The sequence below is a fragment of the Leucoraja erinacea genome, chromosome 10 (assembly GCF_028641065.1).
Source record: "Leucoraja erinacea ecotype New England chromosome 10, Leri_hhj_1, whole genome shotgun sequence".
NCBI lineage: Eukaryota > Metazoa > Chordata > Chondrichthyes > Rajiformes > Rajidae > Leucoraja > Leucoraja erinaceus.
Window position 1 is genome coordinate 25059435 of NC_073386.1, and position 21380 is coordinate 25080814.

General features: G+C 39.0%; 1 protein-coding gene across 2 annotated transcripts in view; it reads right to left on the bottom strand.

Annotated features, from left to right (window-relative positions):
* Positions 1-1059: 1059 nt before the first annotated feature.
* The window catches only part of zyg11 (zyg-11 family member, cell cycle regulator), a 37223-nt gene continuing 16902 nt past the window's right edge, over positions 1060-21380 (bottom strand). For both annotated transcript variants that reach the window (XM_055641735.1, XM_055641734.1), the window contains 10 exons: positions 21228-21292; positions 20882-20981; positions 16460-16510; positions 14547-14708; positions 12149-12196; positions 11434-11501; positions 10723-10852; positions 9606-9658; positions 5553-5650; positions 1060-3146 (listed from right to left, as the gene is read on the bottom strand). In XM_055641735.1, the coding sequence (XP_055497710.1) occupies positions 2950-3146; positions 5553-5650; positions 9606-9658; positions 10723-10852; positions 11434-11501; positions 12149-12196; positions 14547-14708; positions 16460-16510; positions 20882-20981; positions 21228-21292 (972 nt within the window). In that variant the 3' untranslated portion in view covers positions 1060-2949. The remainder of the gene's footprint in view (positions 3147-5552; positions 5651-9605; positions 9659-10722; positions 10853-11433; positions 11502-12148; positions 12197-14546; positions 14709-16459; positions 16511-20881; positions 20982-21227; positions 21293-21380) is intronic.

A 21380-nucleotide genomic window follows, 5' to 3' on the forward strand; every position in this document is an offset into this window, starting at 1 on the left:
TGCAAAACAAACTTAGCTAATAAAGTATTATTGCGATTGGTCTGTAAAGAACAAGTGTAGACTCAATGGCTAAATAACCTTGTGCACTGCAATAATTCCTTGGAAAACTTTTGCTGCATATCATTCAAGGCGAACATGTTGTAGTAGCCATTTAGCTTAACTCAGTAAAAACTGTCACTATACATGTAATTTCCCATGCCCTAATTACCCATGTAAACTTAGCAGCCCAAACAAAGATCTATGTGTGTACAACTATTAACCTCTACATAGTTTAAGTCTATTTATAGATTATTTGGACGTGTGGCCTTAAATTTACCATGAAGAATAGCTGTTTGAAAAGGTATGTGGACATGTATATAGGAAAGGTTTAGAGGGATACTGGCCAAATGGGACTAGCTTGAATGGGGCATTGCAGACATTGGGCCAAAGGATGATTAGGTGTTGTTCGGGCAGCATGGACAGGCTGGGCGAAAGGGCCTGTTTCTGTGCTGTTATGTCCGGGTAAAAAGAGTTGAAGAGCCAACAAGTCAAAACAATATTCAGACTACATTTCCACACATCAATTAAAAAATTCCTTTCATAATCCCAGAGACCTGTGTATTGCAAGCAGTCAGAATAGCTGACCAAGGCAAATAGCTAGACTCAGTCGGCACGTTAAGGGCATTTGTTGTCAATGAAGAAAAGGAAAATCTAAGCCAGCTGCCCCAAATCACTTTGTCCAAAGAACATTAACAATTACAGTAGATCACAATGTTAAATCATACGTTTTTAATAGAATGCGTTTTTAAAAATGAGGTATTGAAAGGAACAGTATCTGAGCAAAAAAATCATAAAACCAATGATATGTAAAATATGTGCAAGCAGTATGAAAAGAAAAAAGCAGTTTAGGATTTTCAAAAGCTTATTTCTTCCAGGGAGGTAATATGTTGTACAAAATAATTTCAAAAAGGGAGCAAGAGGGGTTTGAGGTGAAAATCAAAGATTATGCTTCTTACAATTCAACTTTTCCATTCCTTATTTTATAAAATGTAGCATACAAGTGACATCCAGAGTTTAGTCAACAGTTCATGAGCAACATTTATTCAAATAAAAGCTGTTTTTTGAAGAAAAAACAAAACACTTGCAAAGACAACACCAGCAACCAGACCAAAAATCCACAATGGCAAACTCCATCTAGAACTTGTAGAAATATTTAACTGCATACACTATTATCGTTGCCTTCAGAAATAAAGAAGGTTACACTGGACATCATGAATTAATCAATATCTGTTTGTTATACTGAGATGTTTTTGGTGTTTTTATCACTCCCATACATGGTTTCACTATTTCAATATATATTTTTTTAATTTTGCAAGATGGGGTTTAAGTACTGAAAAAAATTATTGCCAGATGGTATTTGGAAGAAATTGCAAAGGCATGAAGAAAAATTGCAAGTATTTTAATTGCTAGAAGGTTAAAAGAACCTGTTGATCTTTCAAGTCCCTAAGATTTCAACCCAGCTGTAAAAAGTTGCAATTAGCAGGAAGTTCCACCCTATAACCCTATCAAAATAGTCCGAGTTGAATTCGAACCAAACCAAGCTGCAATGTTACTTATGTAATACTTTGCAAGAATCCAACACAAAACAGCTGCAGCACCAATAATACAGTACATAATCTGCATCTGCAGGATTTACTATGCACCAGTAAGAGAGTTTGAACATCATCTGTTCCTTCTACGTCAGGATTAATAAGCACCACACCAACTCAATATTAAAATACATAATTATCCCAAGGATTCCACTGCTCATTATTATCCACAGTGGAAAGCATAAGTTTTTTTTAAGGGATTATTGAAATTGGACAAAGGACATGTTTTCAAAGAACTTTCATTTAAAATAAGACCATAAAGATTTTAAGCAAAATCTTTAGAGCTTGTTCCCAAAAGTGTCTAGCGTTAAAAACTGGGCTCCCCTTGTTGGATTGCACCAGACATAGTGATTGCAATTTCGTTTAAATGTTTTTTTAGAGGAATAAGAATTTGTTATCAGAGGATTTGTTATCAGATGATTTGTTATCAGAGGATATATTTTGTTGTAGGACTGAATAAAATTGTGATGTTTAAAGTAGAAACCGAGGGAGACACATGCACTAGTACAGTACAAAAACTCTACCCCCCAACTTCAGTTTCAGGAAGATAAAGCTGTAAAAATAAGAACCACAGCTTTAAAGACAGATGAAAACAATAAAGGTAACAATGTATTTGTTGTAGCTGTACCAGAAAGTAATGTAATGGTTTAATCCATCAGAGAAACAATATTAAAATGAGAAAATTACATTAATACTTGGGATAGGAAATTATAAATATTTTATAAAAAAAAGGGCAATTAGCACTGAAGCAGAGATGATTAAAAGAATTACAAGATGATTTTTCAATACAAGAGTTTGTAGAATAAATAATGAAAACTTGCTTCTTCTGGTTGAGAACATGTGACAAGTTGTCAATTTTTCAGAAATTGGTGCATGGATTGGTATGCTATTCAGAGCAGCTGAGACAGGGACTACTACCTCATTCAATATTCACTTTAAAAGATGTAGTGATCTGAAGTAAAATGCAAATGAGGTCACATTGGATAGCAGTAACAAAAGAACCAGCAGATAACATAATGGATTAAAGAGACAACTTTGTGTTGTAAAATTGTACAACACTACTCAGACAATACATTTTGCAACACACAAGTTAATGAGTTTTTAAATTCTTCTGGAATAGCATTATTTATAGTGTTATACACAGAAATAGGTCAGTTTCATGTGTCTTCGGCTACTTGGCTATTCTGGGCTACTGTATCTGGACATCATATGATTTTTTTTTTGTGGAGGTTTTTAAAAAGGATCTTACAAGTTACCAAATGTGTTTTGTTTTAAAAAAAACTTACTGGTACAATCTCACAAACAATTGTCTGGTTACTCTTTAAATCACGCTGTGTTTAGTTTGTGGCTTTTTGTGACAGGAAGAGACCTTTCCATGGCGCATAATGTACTTCTCTAAACTTTCAATAATGTTAGTAACAATCCGCAAAACATCTGGCGAAATCTGTGGGTGGTTCTTAATATTGTATAGCTGCTGCATTCCACCTTCTTCAATGAGCATGCTGCAGTACCTAGGTGCTGTAGAAGACAAAATATATATAAGCCGCACTTGAAATTTAAGTGAATGATCAGAAGTCTATCATAACACATGATCTATCAAAACAAATGTAGGTCCCTTGCAGTCAGAAACAGGCGAATTGATCATGGGGATCAAGGCTATGGCGGACCAATTGAATAACTACTTTGGTTCCGTCTTCACTAAGGAAGACATAAATAATCTGCCGGAAATAGCAGGGGACCGCGGGTCAAAGGAGTTGGAGGAATTGAGTGAAATCCAGGTTAGTCGGGAAGTGGTGTTGGGTAAATTGAATGGATTAAAGGCCGATAAATCCCCAGGGCCAGATAGGCTGCATCCCAGAGTACTTAAGGAAGTAGCTCCAGAAATAGTGGATGCATTAGTAATAATCTTTCAAAACTCTTTAGATTCTGGAGTAGTTCCTGAGGATTGGCGGGTAGCAAACGTAACCCCACTTTTTAAGAAGGGAGGGAGAGAGAAAACGGGGAATTACAGACCAGTTAGTGTAACATCGGTAGTGGGGAAACTGCTAGAGTCAGTTATTAAAGATGGGATAGCAGCACATTTGGAAAGTGGTGAAATCATTGGACAAAGTCAGCATGGATTTACGAAAGGTAAATCATGTCTGACGAATCTTATAGAATTTTTCGAGGATGTAACTAGTAGCGTGGATAGGGGAGAACCAGTGGATGTGGTGTATCTGGACTTCCAGAAGGCTTTCGACAAGGTCCCACATAAGAGATTAGTATACAAACTTAAAGCACACGGCATTGGGGGTTCAGTATTGATGTGGATAGAGAACTGGCTGGCAAACAGGAAGCAAAGAGTAAGAGTAAACGGGTCCTTTTCACAATGGCAGGCAGTGACTAGTGGGGTACCGCAAGGCTCAGTGCTGGGACCCCAGCTATTTACAATATATATTAATGATTTGGATGAGGGAATTGAAGGCAATATCTCCAAGTTTGCGGATGACACTAAGCTGGGGGGCAGTGTTAGCTGTGATGAGGATGCTAGGAGACTGCAAGGTGACTTGGATAGCCTGGGTGAGTGGGCAAATGTTTGGCAGATGCAGTATAATGTGGATAAATGTGAGGTTATCCATTTTGGTGGCAAAAACAGGAAAGCAGACTATTATCTAAATGGTGGCCGACTAGGAAAAGGGGAGATGCAGCGAGACCTGGGTGTCATGGTACACCAGTCATTGAAAGTAGGCATGCAGGTGCAGCAGGCAGTGAAGAAAGCGAATGGTATGTTAGCTTTCATAGCAAAAGGATTTGAGTATAGGAGCAGGGTGGTTCTACTGCAGTTGTACAGGGTCTTGGTGAGACCACACCTGGAGTATTGCGTACAGTTTTGGTCTCCAAATCTGAGGAAGGACATTATTGCCATAGAGGGAGTGCAGAGACGGTTCACCAGACTGATTCCTGGGATGTCAGGACTGTCTTATGAAGAAAGACTGGATAGACTTGGTTTATACTATCTAGAATTTAGGAGATTGAGAGGGGATCTTATAGAAACTTACAAAATTCTTAAGGGGTTGGACAGGGTAGATGCAGGAAGATTGTTCCCGATGTTGGGGAAGTCCAGGACAAGGGGTCATAGCTTAAGGATAAGGGGGAAATCCTTTAAAACCGAGATGAGAAGAACTTTTTTCACACACAGAGTGGTGAATCTCTGGAACTCTCTGCCACAGAGGGTAGTCGAGGCCAGTTCATTGGCTATATTTAAGAGGGAGTTAGATGTGGCCCTTGTGGCTAAGGGGATCAGAGGGTATGGGGAGAAGGCAGGTACGGGATACCGAGTTGGATGATCAGCCATGATCATATTGAATGGCGGTGCAGGCTCGCAGGGCCGAATGGCCTACTCCTGCACCTAATTTCTATGTTTCTATGATTAATCCTGGAATTTTATTCTTTGCAGTCTGTTAAACCAATTATAATTTTGCTATCCAACAGTATAAAATTCAGTGATGTACATTAACCAAGCCCTTCCAGAGGTAATTCACATTTATTTTTACATCATAACTAATATTACATCAATTCCTGCAACAACCCAGGTTAACTTACTCATTTTTAACTTTGACAATAGAACTGTAAAGTCTGAAATTTAATTAATTAGAATATATTCCTAGCTCAAATGTTAGTATGAGTTACGACATGAGAAAAATAGAATAGCTTTATATTAGAGAATGAGTCGGCAAACATTATTAACATTTGTAAACCCAATTACATCTATAATGTAAACATTTTCTAAAAATTACAGGAAACCAGAAAATTGGTCCACTTTATTACCAAAGTCTCCATAATTAATAACTTTAATGGGGAAATAATACAGCTCAACTAATCCTGTCTATGTACTCACACAAAAAAAGTGAACATCACAGCACTTGGCTTCAGATCTCCACTTACCATTTTTGCTACAGACATGTTGCATTGCCCAGACAGCCCAAATCTGCACTCCTGGTGTATCAGAACATTCCAGCAATGGAAAAAATGGACTGAATGATCTAGGAAATAAATATAGATAAAATATCCATTTTAGTAGAAAGGAAAGAAATATTGCAATTCTTCAGTTGAAAGTCTGAGTACATTGACTACAAATGTAAAGTGATGGATCAAGGAATATTCATAAACCGTTTCATTCCTTTCTAATCAAGAAGCACAATAATCCTGTAACATTTACACTCCTTCTCGCATATGTGTATTTTTACAATACTGGAGAGATTTTGAGGAACAAGATTATTATTCAGGTTTTTACACCATTACACTGTTCTTAACACAAATCTACCCATCATGTGAAACCTTATAAATAATAGATATAAATTAGATTACAGGTACTTCAAGACCGAAAGTCAAAAACTTTTTTCATGACAGACAAATGTTCATCGTTTTACCACCATTTTGGACACCAAAAATGTGACGTAAAAACTCTGCCACGTTTAGTCATGAATATTTAATTCATAAATAAACTTCATATGGCCCCTTACATATACGTTTTTTTTATGATCTAGGGAAATATCTTTATCAATACCAGGAGAAAGATACAGTAACATGTCTGGTATTCCGTCTTCCAAAGATCCGGTAATGGTCGTTGTCACAACTACCGTTATCTGGGTCGGTACCTCTGTAAGTTAAACCACGGAGGCTCTAAACCTCTACTGCTTTTCACAAACCCCAACGAGGTATCCTATGGTAGTACAGGTGCACAACCTTTTATCAGACAGCCTTGGGACCAGACACTTTTCGTAATTTGGAATTTGTCGGTCTTCGGAATGGAAATTTTTTAGCGTAGATTTTAATGGCTGGCTCGGTGGTAGAGTGCCCAGCTCATATCCGCAAGGTCGCGAGTTTGCGCCTTGATCCCGGCAGTTCCTCGGTCGCGAGTTTGAGTCTTCAATGTAGTTTTTTCTTGCAGAATAAATGTCTGTATGAAATGCAGTGTGTTGAATGAATTCCTGAATTTGTAAATGTGACCGCAGCATTGAATCACCTCCCGCACTCATGTCACCCTAGCGGGGCTACATGCCCTAAGGCGGCCTAAGGCGACATTTTCACACTCTTATATCCGTGTGCAGCAGAGGCGCCAAACGTGAGCTTTGGTGTGCAGACGACATCCTGGAAAAAATGTCTGGTTTCTTCCAGGTAGGCGATATACCCTCCCGCGCAATATACCCTCCACTTCTCTTTTATGAAGGTGATTTAGTTCCCCTTTCTTCCAGGACCGACCCGAGGTTCCGCTGTCACCTCTGCGGGCCACCCTCGGTGAACGCTCACTCAACTTTGTCTTGGGATTCCTACTCTCCCACGCAATGTACCCTCACCTTCTCTTTTATGAATGGGGATTTAGTTCCACTTTCGTCGTGGACCGGCCAGAGGTTCCGCTGTCACCTCTGCGGGCCGCCCTCGGTGAACGTCCTGTCTCCCTGTCCCTGGGATAGCAGGGGGCGATCAAACGGCACAATACCCCCCTCCCCCTCCAACTCCAGAGGAATCCGCTCCCCGATGGGCCGCTACGGCGACAAGTGGCAGTTCGCCCACAGCCCGAGCTGCGCGACCCCAAGAACAAGACGCACCTTGCGCACCATCAGTTTCTGCCCCTCTGGAGTTGGAGCGGGGCTGGGCTGGAGTTGCTGATCTGGGATCTCCGTGCTTGCAGTGGGCCTGGGGGTCGGTGTCCCGACGAGGGGGCACAGCTCGGGCTGTGGGCGAACTGCCACTTGTCGCCATAGCGGCCCATCGGGGAGCGGCTTCTGGTGGTCCCGATGTCTCCCGCTAGTTTGCAGTTTTCCTCTGGAGTTGGAACGGGGCTGGGCTGCTGCTGGCTGTGGGTCTCTGGGATCTCCGTGCTTGCAGGGGGCCTGGGGGTCGGTGTCCCGTTGGTCCTGACGTCTCCGGTGACTGGCATTGCCGACGTGAAGACAGTACAAAGCCCCCGCGCCGATGCAATGAGCGGGGAGCTGGAGAGGGGAGGGAAGGGGTCACACACATGGCCGGGAAGCAGAGGGGTGTAGGTGGGGTGAAACTGAAGGGAGCGACAATCTGCTGCTGCCTGCACGCTGTTAGAAAGTTCCCACGCAAGACTCACGATACACTGTGTATCGTGAGTCTACCGTGGGAACTTTTTAACTCAGCGGGCAGACAGCAGCATATTGTCAATTATTAACCCTCCCGCGCAATATACCCTCACCTTCTCTTTTATGAATGGGGATTTAGTTCCCCTTTCTTCGAGGACACACCGGAGGTTCTGCTGTCACCTCTGCGGGCCGCCCTCCGTGAACGTTTTCAAGGACCTTTTTTCAAGGACTGAAAAAATGTCCGCTATTCGGAGGTTTTCGTTATTTAGATCTACGGATAAAAGGTTATGCACCTGTAGTGATTTTTGGGCGTTGATTATTTTTTCTTATATTCAAATTTAATATATCAAAAACATAGTGGTGTCAAAAACACGACTTTATGATATATTTTCTGACTTTTTAAAGTCAATAAAAAAATGTTTTGGGGCATAAATTGGTCATAAGAAACGGAGCCAATCTTCAATTTGGCAACACACCGTCTCTTGTTTACCTTTCATATGGACCAAGTCACTAACTTCATTCCTTCCTTCCGGAAGCGCCACAACGACCGTGATGGAGACATTTTACTTACTAAAAAATCATTCCAAATCACACCTTCTGACGAATTATCGGCCATTGATATAGGTCAAATCCATAAGGTAATGTACCGTTTAGATCACATTGGTAAAAATGTTTGGTTTGCTCTAATAATGCAACGTTCATTTTCTGGGACACCCAACCTTTGAGTGTCCAACCCAACGTACGTTTGTGTGTATGATCGTGTAACGTGCGTCGCGGTGTCCATTCAGATGGATGCAGTATTCTACTACAAGATCAGGTGAATGGAGTGGAAACGTTGCTTGCAATTTTATTGTTCCATGTGGTATTCATAAACATAGAAGAGTAAGAAATACGTGCACTGAATGCCCTGTCCCACGGTACGAGTTCATTCCAAGAGCTCTCCTGAGTTCGCCCTGATTCGAACTCAGAGATTTACGTTAATGGCCACTCACCGGTACTCGGGGCTCTCGTGGACATTTTTCAACATGTTGAAAAAAATTCACGAGTCTTCCCGTGCTTACCTGCCGTTAGCGAGTCTTCCCGAGTACCTGCCGTTAGCATTACGAGCCGCTAAGAGACGTCCCCGAGCTCCAACGTACCCGCTACGTTCATTCTCCGTGCTTACCTCGAGTTTCATTTTTTCCAAACTCGGGAGAGCTCTTGGAATGAACTCGTCCCGTGGGACAGGGCTATTACTGTGCCAACCAGGTCACTGGTGGACACCATGCAAAAACCTTTATACAAAATGTATTTGTGTATTCTGATGCCATTTTCGGAAACCTTCCATCAATATGCTATCTTTTGTTATATTTTTTGTTGATATCATGAATCCAATAAAGTGTTCGTCAACATTTTTGAAGGAATTTGAAATTTGACTCCCTTTGTCACATTATTGTGTGCCAGTATTGTAAAAAGACATATATATGTAGAATATTGAATCCAATTTATCCTTAATAAATAATTCATAAAACTGTTTTAGGAAGACCAGAGATATTGGAAAATTATAAATGTATTGCCCCATCTAAAAGACAATATAGCAATACATCCCTTGAAGATACTTTGACGTCAGCCCAGATTCTACAGGTGGGGCTTCAATCTCACACAGATCAATCATATAATCTGGGCAAATAGCATTAATAAATAAAAATAGAAATGTGATATAATGGTTTTAAAAATTAGGGTCTGAACCAATTTTATAATGAATCCTTAACCACCTTGCCCCTCTCTGCTACCCGAGTTGACTTAGTCTCAACAATAGGCCTGTCTAGTTAGTGGGACTGTAGGATATATTGGCAAATAAAGACAAATCAAATACCAATAAAGAGAAGGATATCAAAATTGAACATACCTATAAGCTACCATCTCACAATCCGGTGTTGGCCAATTTAAAATAACAGAATGCTGAAAGGGAAAAAAGTCAATATTTATCTAAAGGTAGTTAACCAAGTATTGTTCTTGGAAATAAACTAGGAAAGACGAGTTATTTATGACATTTTAACACAGAAATATGAATTTAGCAAAAATATATTTAGATGTACTATATTGACAAAAAAATGGTTTAATAACAGAAATTTCATGTATTTTGTAATTTCATACAACCTACAAGTATTAAATAAGATTAATCTAAAATGTCGTATGGAGAAATAATAAATCTTCATTGAAGCCCAACATCCCTTGAATGAATGAATAAGTTTATTGGCCAAGTATTCACATACAAGGAATGTCCCTTGGTGCTCCGCCCGCAAGTGACAACATGACAGAGTGACTTATGCTACAACCAAAAATATAATTTAAAAGGTGCCAAGATTGGAGTGAATTAATTTATGCAAGAAATGAATAAACCTAATGAACAACCAATTTTGCAGCATAGTTATAGAAGTTAGTTTTCACTCTGCACTGAAATAAGATGGTTATGTTAGATTTTTAAGACTTGAGTAAGTACAGCCTTATTTTTTGCAATATTTGAAAGGAAAATAATTGTTTCACAAGGGTCTTTTTACCCTTACAATTCCTTAGTTCTATCCATACTGACTCCACTTCTCCTGTTTCAATGTCACCTCCTGCAAAGGACTGAATTGGTTCTGCCTCATTGGCCAAGGACAGGGATGGAATCTGTGGCCAGCAAAGGCAATCTGTGGTGCCAGGTTCGAAAACAATGCTACAATGTTCGAAGTTTAGAGGAGGAAATTACTAGTATGAATGCGAGATGGAGAAGTACAACAAACCAAGAGATACTGAAGAGGTTAACACCAATGAGGACGAGGTCCAGCTGAGTGCCATTATATTCTGTGAGGCACATCAGGCAATGTCACGGGGTTATAAATGTGCAATGGTATAGTTACAATATTTCTATACTGCATAAATAATAGAAGTTTTTCTCCCAACATTAGTTCATTTATTATGAAGAGAATATTATGTTTTAGAAATCTTTATGCAAATCCACTGACCAATGTGTACAAACATACCAATTGTTCCAGAAGAGAAGCTCGGAGGTCAAGATCCAATGTCCAGATATGTAGCCCCCGGGATATCAAATGAGCTATTATTCCTGCAGCAAAGTAGCTGACCTCCACTTCTTTGTTATGTAGTAAGACACTAAAACAGAACATAGTTACAGTAGTTATTCCAAAGATCTACTGGATCGGAATGTCTCCCAAACCTGCTCCAAGCAGAAAATATTAATTGGGAAGTCACCTTTATAATAAAAATCCTGAAAATTAATCATAAAGCTAGTACTCATTGGCATCCCACCCACCTAAACATGCCCTTTTTAATAATTGCAATCTTATTCCAATCACTATTCGGACAATGGCACAGCAAATCCACCCAGTCAAACTACTGTTCTATTGTTCTTAATGTGCCATCTATATGCCCATTGGGATAATGGTTGGTACAGACATGGTGGGCTGAAGGGTCTGTTCTTATTCTGCACTTATTCTTTCACAAGTTCTGTATACTATTCAAACCAATATGATAATGTTGATCACCCATCCCAATAAAAATACTATAATCATCATTGCTATGCAACTATTTTACAAAACTGTTTTAAGTATTTCTTGGAGAAAAACAAACTTTCTTTAGATTTTAGCCCTTTCTATTTAGATGTGAAGAGTAACCTATTTTAATAATTGGAAACAAGAGTTTTAAAAAAAAAGAAAAAAAATAATAATTCTTACCCGATGTGCTCAATGAAGCCCTTCTTCATCAGTTGAGGATGGAGTTCTTTTACTTCAGCTATGTTGTTCTAAAATAAAAATGTTATTTGATTGATAATGCTGAGTGTTTAATAGTCAAAGTTCATTTCTAACTAAAGTTATTTTCTACTCAACCCCAACATTAATTCCTACTGCAAAATATTGTTTTGGGCAGAGATGGAGTTCAAATGCTTCCAGTTTCCGAGTAATAGATTATTTCAGAGTACAAGAATAATATTGGTTCTAATTTTCTTAGTTTTTGAGAAATTTTGTGTTTGCACTATTTACCAACCAATATGGCAAACATAATTGGAACAAAATATGAAGAGCATATTAGAAAGAGCATGTTTTATATTTATGCACACAAGCTTCTGAAGAGCAAATAAAATCTGTTGTTGATACATTTATTAAAATTATGTCCCATTTTCATGAAAATGTACAACACATGCAGAAAGATAATACAGGCAAAAACTGAAACTATTACTTCCATTAAAATCAGATTTGAATATTACAGATTTCTAAAATCTAAAATATTTTATAGCAATTCAGCAAATTTATATAAAAGTTCTCGCAAAAAGGTATAGGGAACATGTACCTGATTCTTACTCACCACCCCCCAATAATTTTAAGTTGCAAACAGGAACAGGATTTTCAACACAAGATGGGTTACCTTCTTCACAATATTAAGCATACTTACCAACAAACCGAGAACCTTCTGCTGGATGGATGGCTCACCTGGAAAGGACTGTAAAAACAGAGTTGATCAATATGTACTGTTATCGTACAAATTTATAGTACAAAATAAATATTAGCGTTTCACAGAAGGAGGAAGCAATTTAGATTGCGTCAACTGCTGTGACAGAAGTGTTGACAGAAATGACAAAAACTTCAACTTAGTTTAGTTTAACACTATCTGCCATTTATCCACCTATGCTGGCTAAGTACTTGATAACTTTGTTCTCTGAATATTGTTTCTAAAATTTTACCCTCCAACATTAAATAAACTAGCCTAAAATTAATAGGCATGCATGTCTTTACACCAAACCGTCTAAATTTGCAATTATGCAAACCTTTTGTATTTACCCCAAATCTACAGATGGATGAAAGATTATGGTGAACACTTCTGCTATTGTCATCCCTTAGTAACTTGGGATGGAATTGTCCAAACTAAACAACTTATTCACTCTGTACATAACCAGCCGTTCTCATCTTATCCTTTACTTCCTCTTCCTTCACTTCAACTTTTCTTCCTTGGTATATGATAATGCAAAATACTCCCAAGTATTCCTGCTGTGTCTTGTACATCAAACTCATCTTTCCCAATATTTCACCCCACATCCTACTATCCATTTAATGTTTCATTGCTGGTGACAGACTTTTGGATTCAATTAACTGATTATTCAATTGTCATATTTTGTCATGAGTTATTTCAGGCTGACGTCCTAAACCTACCCATCTTTGCTACCTCTTCAATGATCTTCCCAATGTCATAAAGTCAGATCTGGAAATATTTCCTACTGTTTTGACATACTTCAGTTCCACACACAGGTTGTCTGAAAATGGTACAACTTATGCTTGCAAACAAAAACTGGCCACCATTACTTGCCACTAATCCATGCACAAGTTTATAAGTGGAGAAGTAACCTTTATGCCACACAATTACTATCTGAATTATTACCATTTCTACATTCCCCAAATTCATAAATGGGGATTGTTTTCTTCACAAACAAAAACAGAGGCTACTGTGAATTGCTCACCTCCCAAACTTTTAATCATTCCACCATTTATAAGGTACACATGGAGTGTATAATAGAATACTTGCCTGAATGAATGTGGTTCACAAACTCATAAAATCCTTGAATAGTTAGGCATAGAAGAGGATAATTTACCCTGGAGTTAACATGGTTCTTTATGGAGAACTGCATCCGTCCCATTTCCCCATTACTTCCCTGCAGCACTACATATTATTGTTCTTCCAAATCTTACACTGTTCTGACTATAACTGATCCTTGAGCGAAACCCGCCCCCCCCCAAAAAAAACTGGTCGAGGAACTCAGGTCAGGCAGCAACTGCGGAGGGAGTGGACATGCAACATTTCGGGTTGGGAGCCTTCTTCAAAGATTTCTTCTGCTCTAGATTTCAGTATCTGCAGTTTCCTGTGTCTCCATATAAATTAATCTTGTTGATTGCTGGAAAGCAAAGAAAGCAGGACTGCTTTCACCAGATGGACAATACTGGTTCATGGCAATAGTTCGCATCACCTTCTCAAGGGTAATAGGATGGTAAAACTGAACACAAGAATTAGGGGATAAGAGGTGGTTATTTAGCTCCTCAAGCAAACCTCATCATTACAAATTATTTTGGCATTTAACACATTAATTTTTGAAGTAAGCAAATCACCACTCAATTTTCTGAACACCATGACATATAAACCAGTCTTACTATTTATCATGCTTATTATTTCACTGGCAGCAGATATTACTGATTGGCCTATAGTTTTACTTCCTTCTTACAGTAATAGGTGTTACAATTGTTGGGCTCCAATCTGCCAGGACTCTTCCAGAATTTAAGAGATTGTGGAAGATCAGTAATACATCCAATTGTCTGTTGGGACGTGAGCTCATCATTACTTCTGATTAATTACAATTCCTCACCATCATTAGATTCCCTACATTTCTGCAACATTTAACTGTGTCCTGTAATCAAGGTAGATACAAACCATGTGTTTAATGTCTCAGCTAATATGTCTCAGTTAATATTCAGACTGTCATTCAACTGTTGCAATTTCCTTATTGTGATCATGTATGTTGAAATTCATCAACAGAAATACAGAACTTTAAAAGATGTTCAACACAGGACAAATCAGAGTTAAAATATGCAACTGCAGGTCACACATATATGTAACCAGGAGACGCTCAAACGATCCAAGAAATTCGTCCAAGGTCTATCTGGGAGACACCGTAAAAGGGAAAGGAAAACATGGAAAGGATGGAATAGAAAATCTGCCCAACTTCTTTAATCAAGGAATGCACCAGTATCAATAAACAGGGGAGTAATAAAATAAAATGAATTATTATCCATTTGGATGAAATTACCTCGAGTACTTTCATAAATAATTCTAAACCCTGATTTTCTATAAAGTGCTTGCAGGTGGTTGGAGATTCATCGGTCAGGTTCCAAAGTGCACTAAGCGTAAACTTTAAAGTGGTATCCACCAATGACAGAGCTGTCTTCTGCTCTACTATATGCAGCAATTTCTGTGAAAGAGAAGAAGAGTCTATAATTCATAGATTTGCAAGTGTTTTACATAGTTGTCATGAGCATGTAACCAGGAGACATAAATGTCTCTTAGGACCAAGATGGATTGAAGAGGTGTCAAGACAACATAAAGGTATAGTCAGTGTTTATACAAGCACTGTCTGGCTGAGATCCAACACTGCGGCAATTGGAAATCTTCAATCATGTATTTGTTCGACTGAGATAACTTTCTTTAAATAGTGCGTTTAACGTCATCCTGATACCCAAAATATTTTATTCTCAATTAAATAAATTTATGGTCAGAATTGTAATTGAATCATCTATGTATGCTGAAAGAGATTTTTGGTTTAACAATTCAAAGCATATCCAAAGTGCATTACAGCATTAGGAATGTTGGAAGTTTAACCTAGAATTTTGTGCTCACGCTGCAAATAACTGAATGCACATCCTCAGAAGACAGTGAAACTGAGTGATATCCAACTTAACACAGCAGTTTACAAATCAACTAATGGTTCAACTCTTGCCATGACTTAGATCAGTGAGGAACACATGCTAGACTGTAGCACTATATCAAAGCATGTTTAGCATTTGAAATACAATATTGTATTGTATTTCAAATGTCTTGCAACAAAACACTTAGGAAAAACTAAAACAGGAAGCGAAACACCAATATTTATTCTTTAACCTAGAAGATACTTAGCAGGATCCAAAATAACTTGCCACGCAACTCTGGATGGGTACACAAGAACCATGAACAAAACCATATACGTCAGACTGCAAATAACTTTTTTGTTAACAGAATAGGGGAGCATAAATGGTTTCCATTTTGTTTCAGACAAACGTTTTACAAAAAAACAGAATTGCATTTAAAGATGTTAAAAACGTTCTAATATAGTAGTAAAGTCTGGCCTAGGCACCTTTCTAATCCATGTTAAGGCACACGGTGGTGCTCAGTTGCATATCATTAAGTTTCACTGTCTTCCGAGGTTGAGCTTTCATTTATTCCAAAGGCATGATCAAATTTCAAAACATTTGCCCACTAAATTAGGAATCCTGTTTCCCTAGTGTACTCTTAATACATTTGAAAAATAAGCATTTCCAATAAGAGCACACTTGACCAACTGAAAATATGAACTATTCAATAATTTAAATAGGAAAACAGTATAGGTGCTGGAAATCTTGAATCAGAATAGAAGAATTTCTCAGCAGATTAGGCTGCATCTTTAAAAAATGTAAGATTTCAGATCACTGATTGTTCAAAGCCAGATGAAAAGGTAATTAACCTGAAAAATTAACCCTGCTTCTCTCTACAGATGCTGCCTGACTTGCCGAGTATTTTCAGATTTTGTGTTTTTAATTTAATTTTATCTGTTATTTTTGTTGTTTTAAATCATTTTTGACACATGAAATAAGACTAAAGCAGCAGTAGCAAATGAATGCCAGTGAACCAGCACAAATGAAAAAAAGAAAGTGAATATAATTCAAAAATGGTTTCCCAAATATGCAACCACTTTTGCAGGTAGGTAGTAGATTTAATCTTAAACTACTATATACTGTAAAACATTACAAAAATAAATGCACAATTGGTTCAAAGTATATATCACATTTTAAAGTTATATGATCATTTGTGCTTGTTCACTGATGATAGAACATAGTATTCCTATTTCCAGCATAAACAATTGGAATGTTATTCTCATGAGAAGATAATAATAGATTTGTGCATATGTAGCAGCAAGAAAATATGGATTACCTTGACTATGAAGAGTTCTGTACCAAGTTGGGCAGTCTGTTCTGTTGAAAGCTGTAAAACATGTTATTTCAAAAATTAAATTAATTTTCCATCATCCTCCATTCTGATCTCTTAGATTGGAACAGAGAAGCCCAACTTCACTCAACAATACAGCGCTCGGAACTTAGCAATTTCAGATAACATGCCTTTCTGGACTGCATCAGAATTGGACATTTTGAAGAAAGCTAATTTCACAAGTTGATGACCTCTGTTTTCCTATTCTGATTATGACTGACTTGCTTAGTATTTGCAGCATCCCCTTTCATTTAACATTTACAGATTGTATTTCACACTTTTTTGTTCACCTTCATCTACTTCTGTTTACATCTTTTCCACTGATCAGCTGCATGCATGCAAGGTAGCATGCCTTAATGACCACTGTCCAGTGGCTTTGATATTCACCATTATGAAGTGCTTTGAGAGGCTGGTTACGGCACAGATTAACTCCAGCTTCCCAGACAGCCTTGATCAACTGACATTTGCCTACTGCTGCAACAGGTCCATGACAGGTGCCATCTCCGTAGCCCTCACTCATCTCTGAAACATCCGTATAACAAGGACACCAATGTCAGACTCCTATTTTTTGCATCACATTCTGCACCATAATTCCAAACTTCAGTCCAACCTGTCCGTGTGACCAAGATGCCCCATCTACACCAATCCCATTTGCCCGTGTTTACCCCAAATCCCTCTAAACCGTCCATGTACTTGGACAAACTACTTAAAACATTGTTATTGTGTAAACCTCAACTACTTCCTCTGAAAGCTCATTCCCTATACCTACCACCCTCCATTTAAAGCAGCTGCTCCTCAGGTTCCTATTAAATCATTCCCCTCTCGCCGTAAACTATGCTCTCTAGTTCCTGAATCTCCTACCCTGGGAAAAAAGACTATGGACATTCACTATATCTATGCCCCTCCTGCTTTTATACGCTCTATTCAATACCCTGTGTTCCTAGGAAAAAAGTCCTAGTCTTCCCAACCTCCTCCCGATAGCTCAGGCCCGAGTCATGGCAACAATGTTGTTGAGACTGCACTTGGAGTATTATGCTCAGTTTTGGTCACCCTCTTCCAATTTAATGGCATTTTTTCGACAACAGGGTGACCAAATACTGAGCACAATACTCCAAGTGCAATCTCAACAACGTTATGTATAAATGTAACACTTTGTCCCAACTTCTATGCTCAGTTCCCTGACTGATGAAGGTAAGCATGCCAAAAGCCTTCCTCACTACCCGAGACATTACTTTCAGAGAACCATGTACTTGCTCTCCCAAATCCTTCCGCTCTGCAACATTCCCAAGGGCCCTACTATTCAATGTGAAGATCCTGCCCTGGTTTGACTTCTAAAAACAACACCTTACACTTAGCTGAATTAAACTCAAATTCTATTCCTCATCCCCCTTACCCAATTGATCAAGATCCCATTGTAATTTTTAAAACCTTCACTGATTACAGCACCACCTATTTTAGTGTCATCTGCAAACATACTAATCATGCTTTTACATTCTCATTGTTGATATAGATGGCAGTGAGCTCACCGCCGACCCCCGAGGCACACTAATCACAGGCTTCCAGTCAGTAAAACAACCTTCCACCACCATCTTCTGCTTCCAACAATGAAGCCTATTATGCATTCAGTTAGCCAGCTCTCCCTGAATCCCATGAAATCTAACATTTGTTCCCTTGATTTCATGTATTTATCCACAATAAAAATAGGAGAAATATTTGGAATGATTGCCTGGATGACACGCACAACAACATTTTTTCACTGTATTTCAGTACACACAATAACAATAATAAAATACTACCTTTTCCCACTCATCCGTGTGCGGACAGGATGTCGAAGGACGAGAAGTCGAAGCCAAGAAGTGGAAGCCAAGATGCCGAACGAACATCACACCGAAAATCCAAGATACCGAACGGACACCACGCCGAAAGGATACAAATTCGAACGGACACCACGCCGAAAGGATACGAACCCGGACGGACACCACGCCGAAAGGACAAGACGCAGAACGGACACATGACATCGAAAAGTCGCCGAACGGACATGGCATCCCCGGGAACAGGATTTGTCCGAGACCTTGTCATCGATAGGTCCAGACCCCTGCGTCCATCACATCACTGGCCAGGGGTGGAGACAGGAGGATGGAGGGGTGCTTGAGCTTGCATTTGTAAAATGGTGGTGTGACTCCAAGCTGCTGCAATTGCCACAGAGGCTTTTCGACGTCATGTTCGTAAATAGTTAAATTGTTGCATCTTGTTACATTTTAAAATAGTTAAATTGTTGTACCTTGTTACATTTTAAAATAGTTAAATTGTTGTATCGTGTTACATTTTAAAATAGTTAAATTTTTGTACCTTGTTACATTTTAAAATAGTTAAATTGTTGTATCGTGTTACATTTTAAAATAGTTAAATAATAAATGTGTTTGTGTATTCTTGCAGCGAATATAGATTTAAAAAAAAAAAGTGTTTCAGTGTTTCATACCTATTTATCATTTCGGCTTCATGTGCATTCGGCGTCAGGTTGTTTTTTTTGGCTTAAAATCTGACTGGAAATAAACAGGACGTCAAAAAGCCTCTATGGCAATCATAGCACCTTGCAGTCACCGCCACCATTTCACAGACGCAAGCTCAAGCTTCCTCCCCCACCCTCCCATCTCCCCTCCGGCCAGTAATGTGATGGACGACGCCCAATTGGACGTCGACCACCAGGCCCACACCGCAAGCACAGAGATCCCAGAGACCCACAGCCAGAGACGTCGACCAGCCCAGCCCCACTCAGGGTCTGGAATAATCGCTGACACGGTCTCGGACAAATCCCGTCCCCGGAGACATCATGTCCGTTCGGCGGTTTTCGACGTCACGTCCGTTCTGCGTCTTGTCCGTTCGACGTGGTGTACATTTGGCTTCATATTCTTTCGGCATCGTGTTTATTCGGTTTCGTATCCTTTCGGCATCGTGCCAGTTTTGGCTTTTCAGCGTTTCGTATCCTTTCGGCATCGTGCCAGTCTTGGCTTTTCAGCGTCGTGTCCGTCGGTATCCTGGCTTTCACTTCTTGGCTTCGGCTTCGGCTTCTCATCCTTCGACGTCCCATCTGGGTCATCCCTCCCTCTTTTCTGCACTTCAAAACAGGTTTGATTTCCAGCATTTTCTGATTTTTAGAATGTACCCATGTACATTATTCCACTTTTTGATTTCAAGATAATCTCATCTTGAAGTAATGCATTCTAATTATATGGAGAAATGGTGGCAAATTATAGTAAGACACCAGCATTTTACAAAGTAGCCTAGTACAAAATTAGCTCAAAATGATGGATCTGTTTTCCCTTTTGCTGATAAATAAATGTATTTCAACTCTGGACCATCAGCAGAGTTATTAATGGGTAAAGGTCTGTAGTGTAAGGGTTAAACAGACAATTTCAGCGAAAATGTGGAATGGTTATCAGCGAAGTTAGCAACCCTACATTCCATAGCCTCTCGAAAACTAGTTTCCAGACGAGTTAAATCCTCGCACCTGTGACCATTGCCTGGGAATGCAGTCTTTTCCAGGCTATTCTAAGGGAAAGCGTAACGTTGAAAAACACAACAAAACAACAAAGTTGGGTGGACCACCCGCGTCCCCTGCCGCTAGTAGCGCAGAAACGTTGCAGACAAGACTTATGATTAACTCAGGGAGGGGGCAGTGCTGCAGTCTGCTCTGATAAGAAATGCCATAAAGGATGGTGTTGGGTGCCCTATTGGTGAGAGAACCTCAGCCTTGGACCGTGTCGCAAACGGTGCCAGGTGATCTTGACGGAAACATCCTGTGGCGTGCTCTGATGAGTTTACGAGTGCGTACAGGTTTCCGTGAGTGTATGGAGAAACATCCTGCGGCATGCTCTGCTGTGTACTCGGGGTTTGCGAGTACGTTCGGGGACATTCGGGGATATGTAAGTGTATGTGCCTTATTTAGTAGTGTAATAAATTACTTAGTGAATCAAAACTGTTATCTGAATCCAGTGATTTATCGAAAACAAAGTCTGAAACACAATACAACCTACAATCAAGGCCAAATTGTATTGCATTCAACTGGAAATAATGATTGGAAGATTCGTTTTTGTTATCGTACTGTGTAATTTCAATCCACTCCTCCATGCCAGTGTAGTAAGGACTGCTACACAAGCATTAAAAAAAAATAATGGCAGTTAAAAAGTGGACAATGCATAGCTACACCAAGGGAATTCTTGAGGCAAATATTCTGTGGGAAAGAATTGAAAACTTCACTTTTGCACCAACATCCAGTTCAATGCCGATATTCAAGGTTTGAAAAACCTGAGTAACGAGATATTTCAATGTAGAAAACACACATAAAATGATACACACAAATTTACACACCTTTGCTGCCAAAATAGAAATAATAGCCACTGCCATCCTCTGCATGTTCTGATCTTCATGATTACAAAGCCATTGCATTACCAATTTGGCCGCCTCAAACCTGGAGGGGGGGTGGAAAAAAAAAAAAAAAAATTTAAAAAAAATCATAGAACCAGGTATTATTTTTGTTTTTTTAAAACACACCAAGAAGAGCAGCAGTGCCAATAATTAAAAAACTAAGGCAGCACTGGGTAACAAAAAGTTGTTTTTAAGAATGAACATGTTTTCCTAAACAATTTTCTCCTCTATGCAGGAGTCATAGCATCCTCATTCAGAATTGATACTAAAATCCAACAAGATTACTTGCCTGTTAAATGGAACATCTTGCAAGATACGATCGCTGCAAAGAGACAACAGACAATTCTTCTGAAGCTAAAAATGAAAATATAAAAAAAATTGTTTGCCTCATTTAATATCAAATACATTCCCTTAACTATAAGAGTTCAAATAAATTAAATAG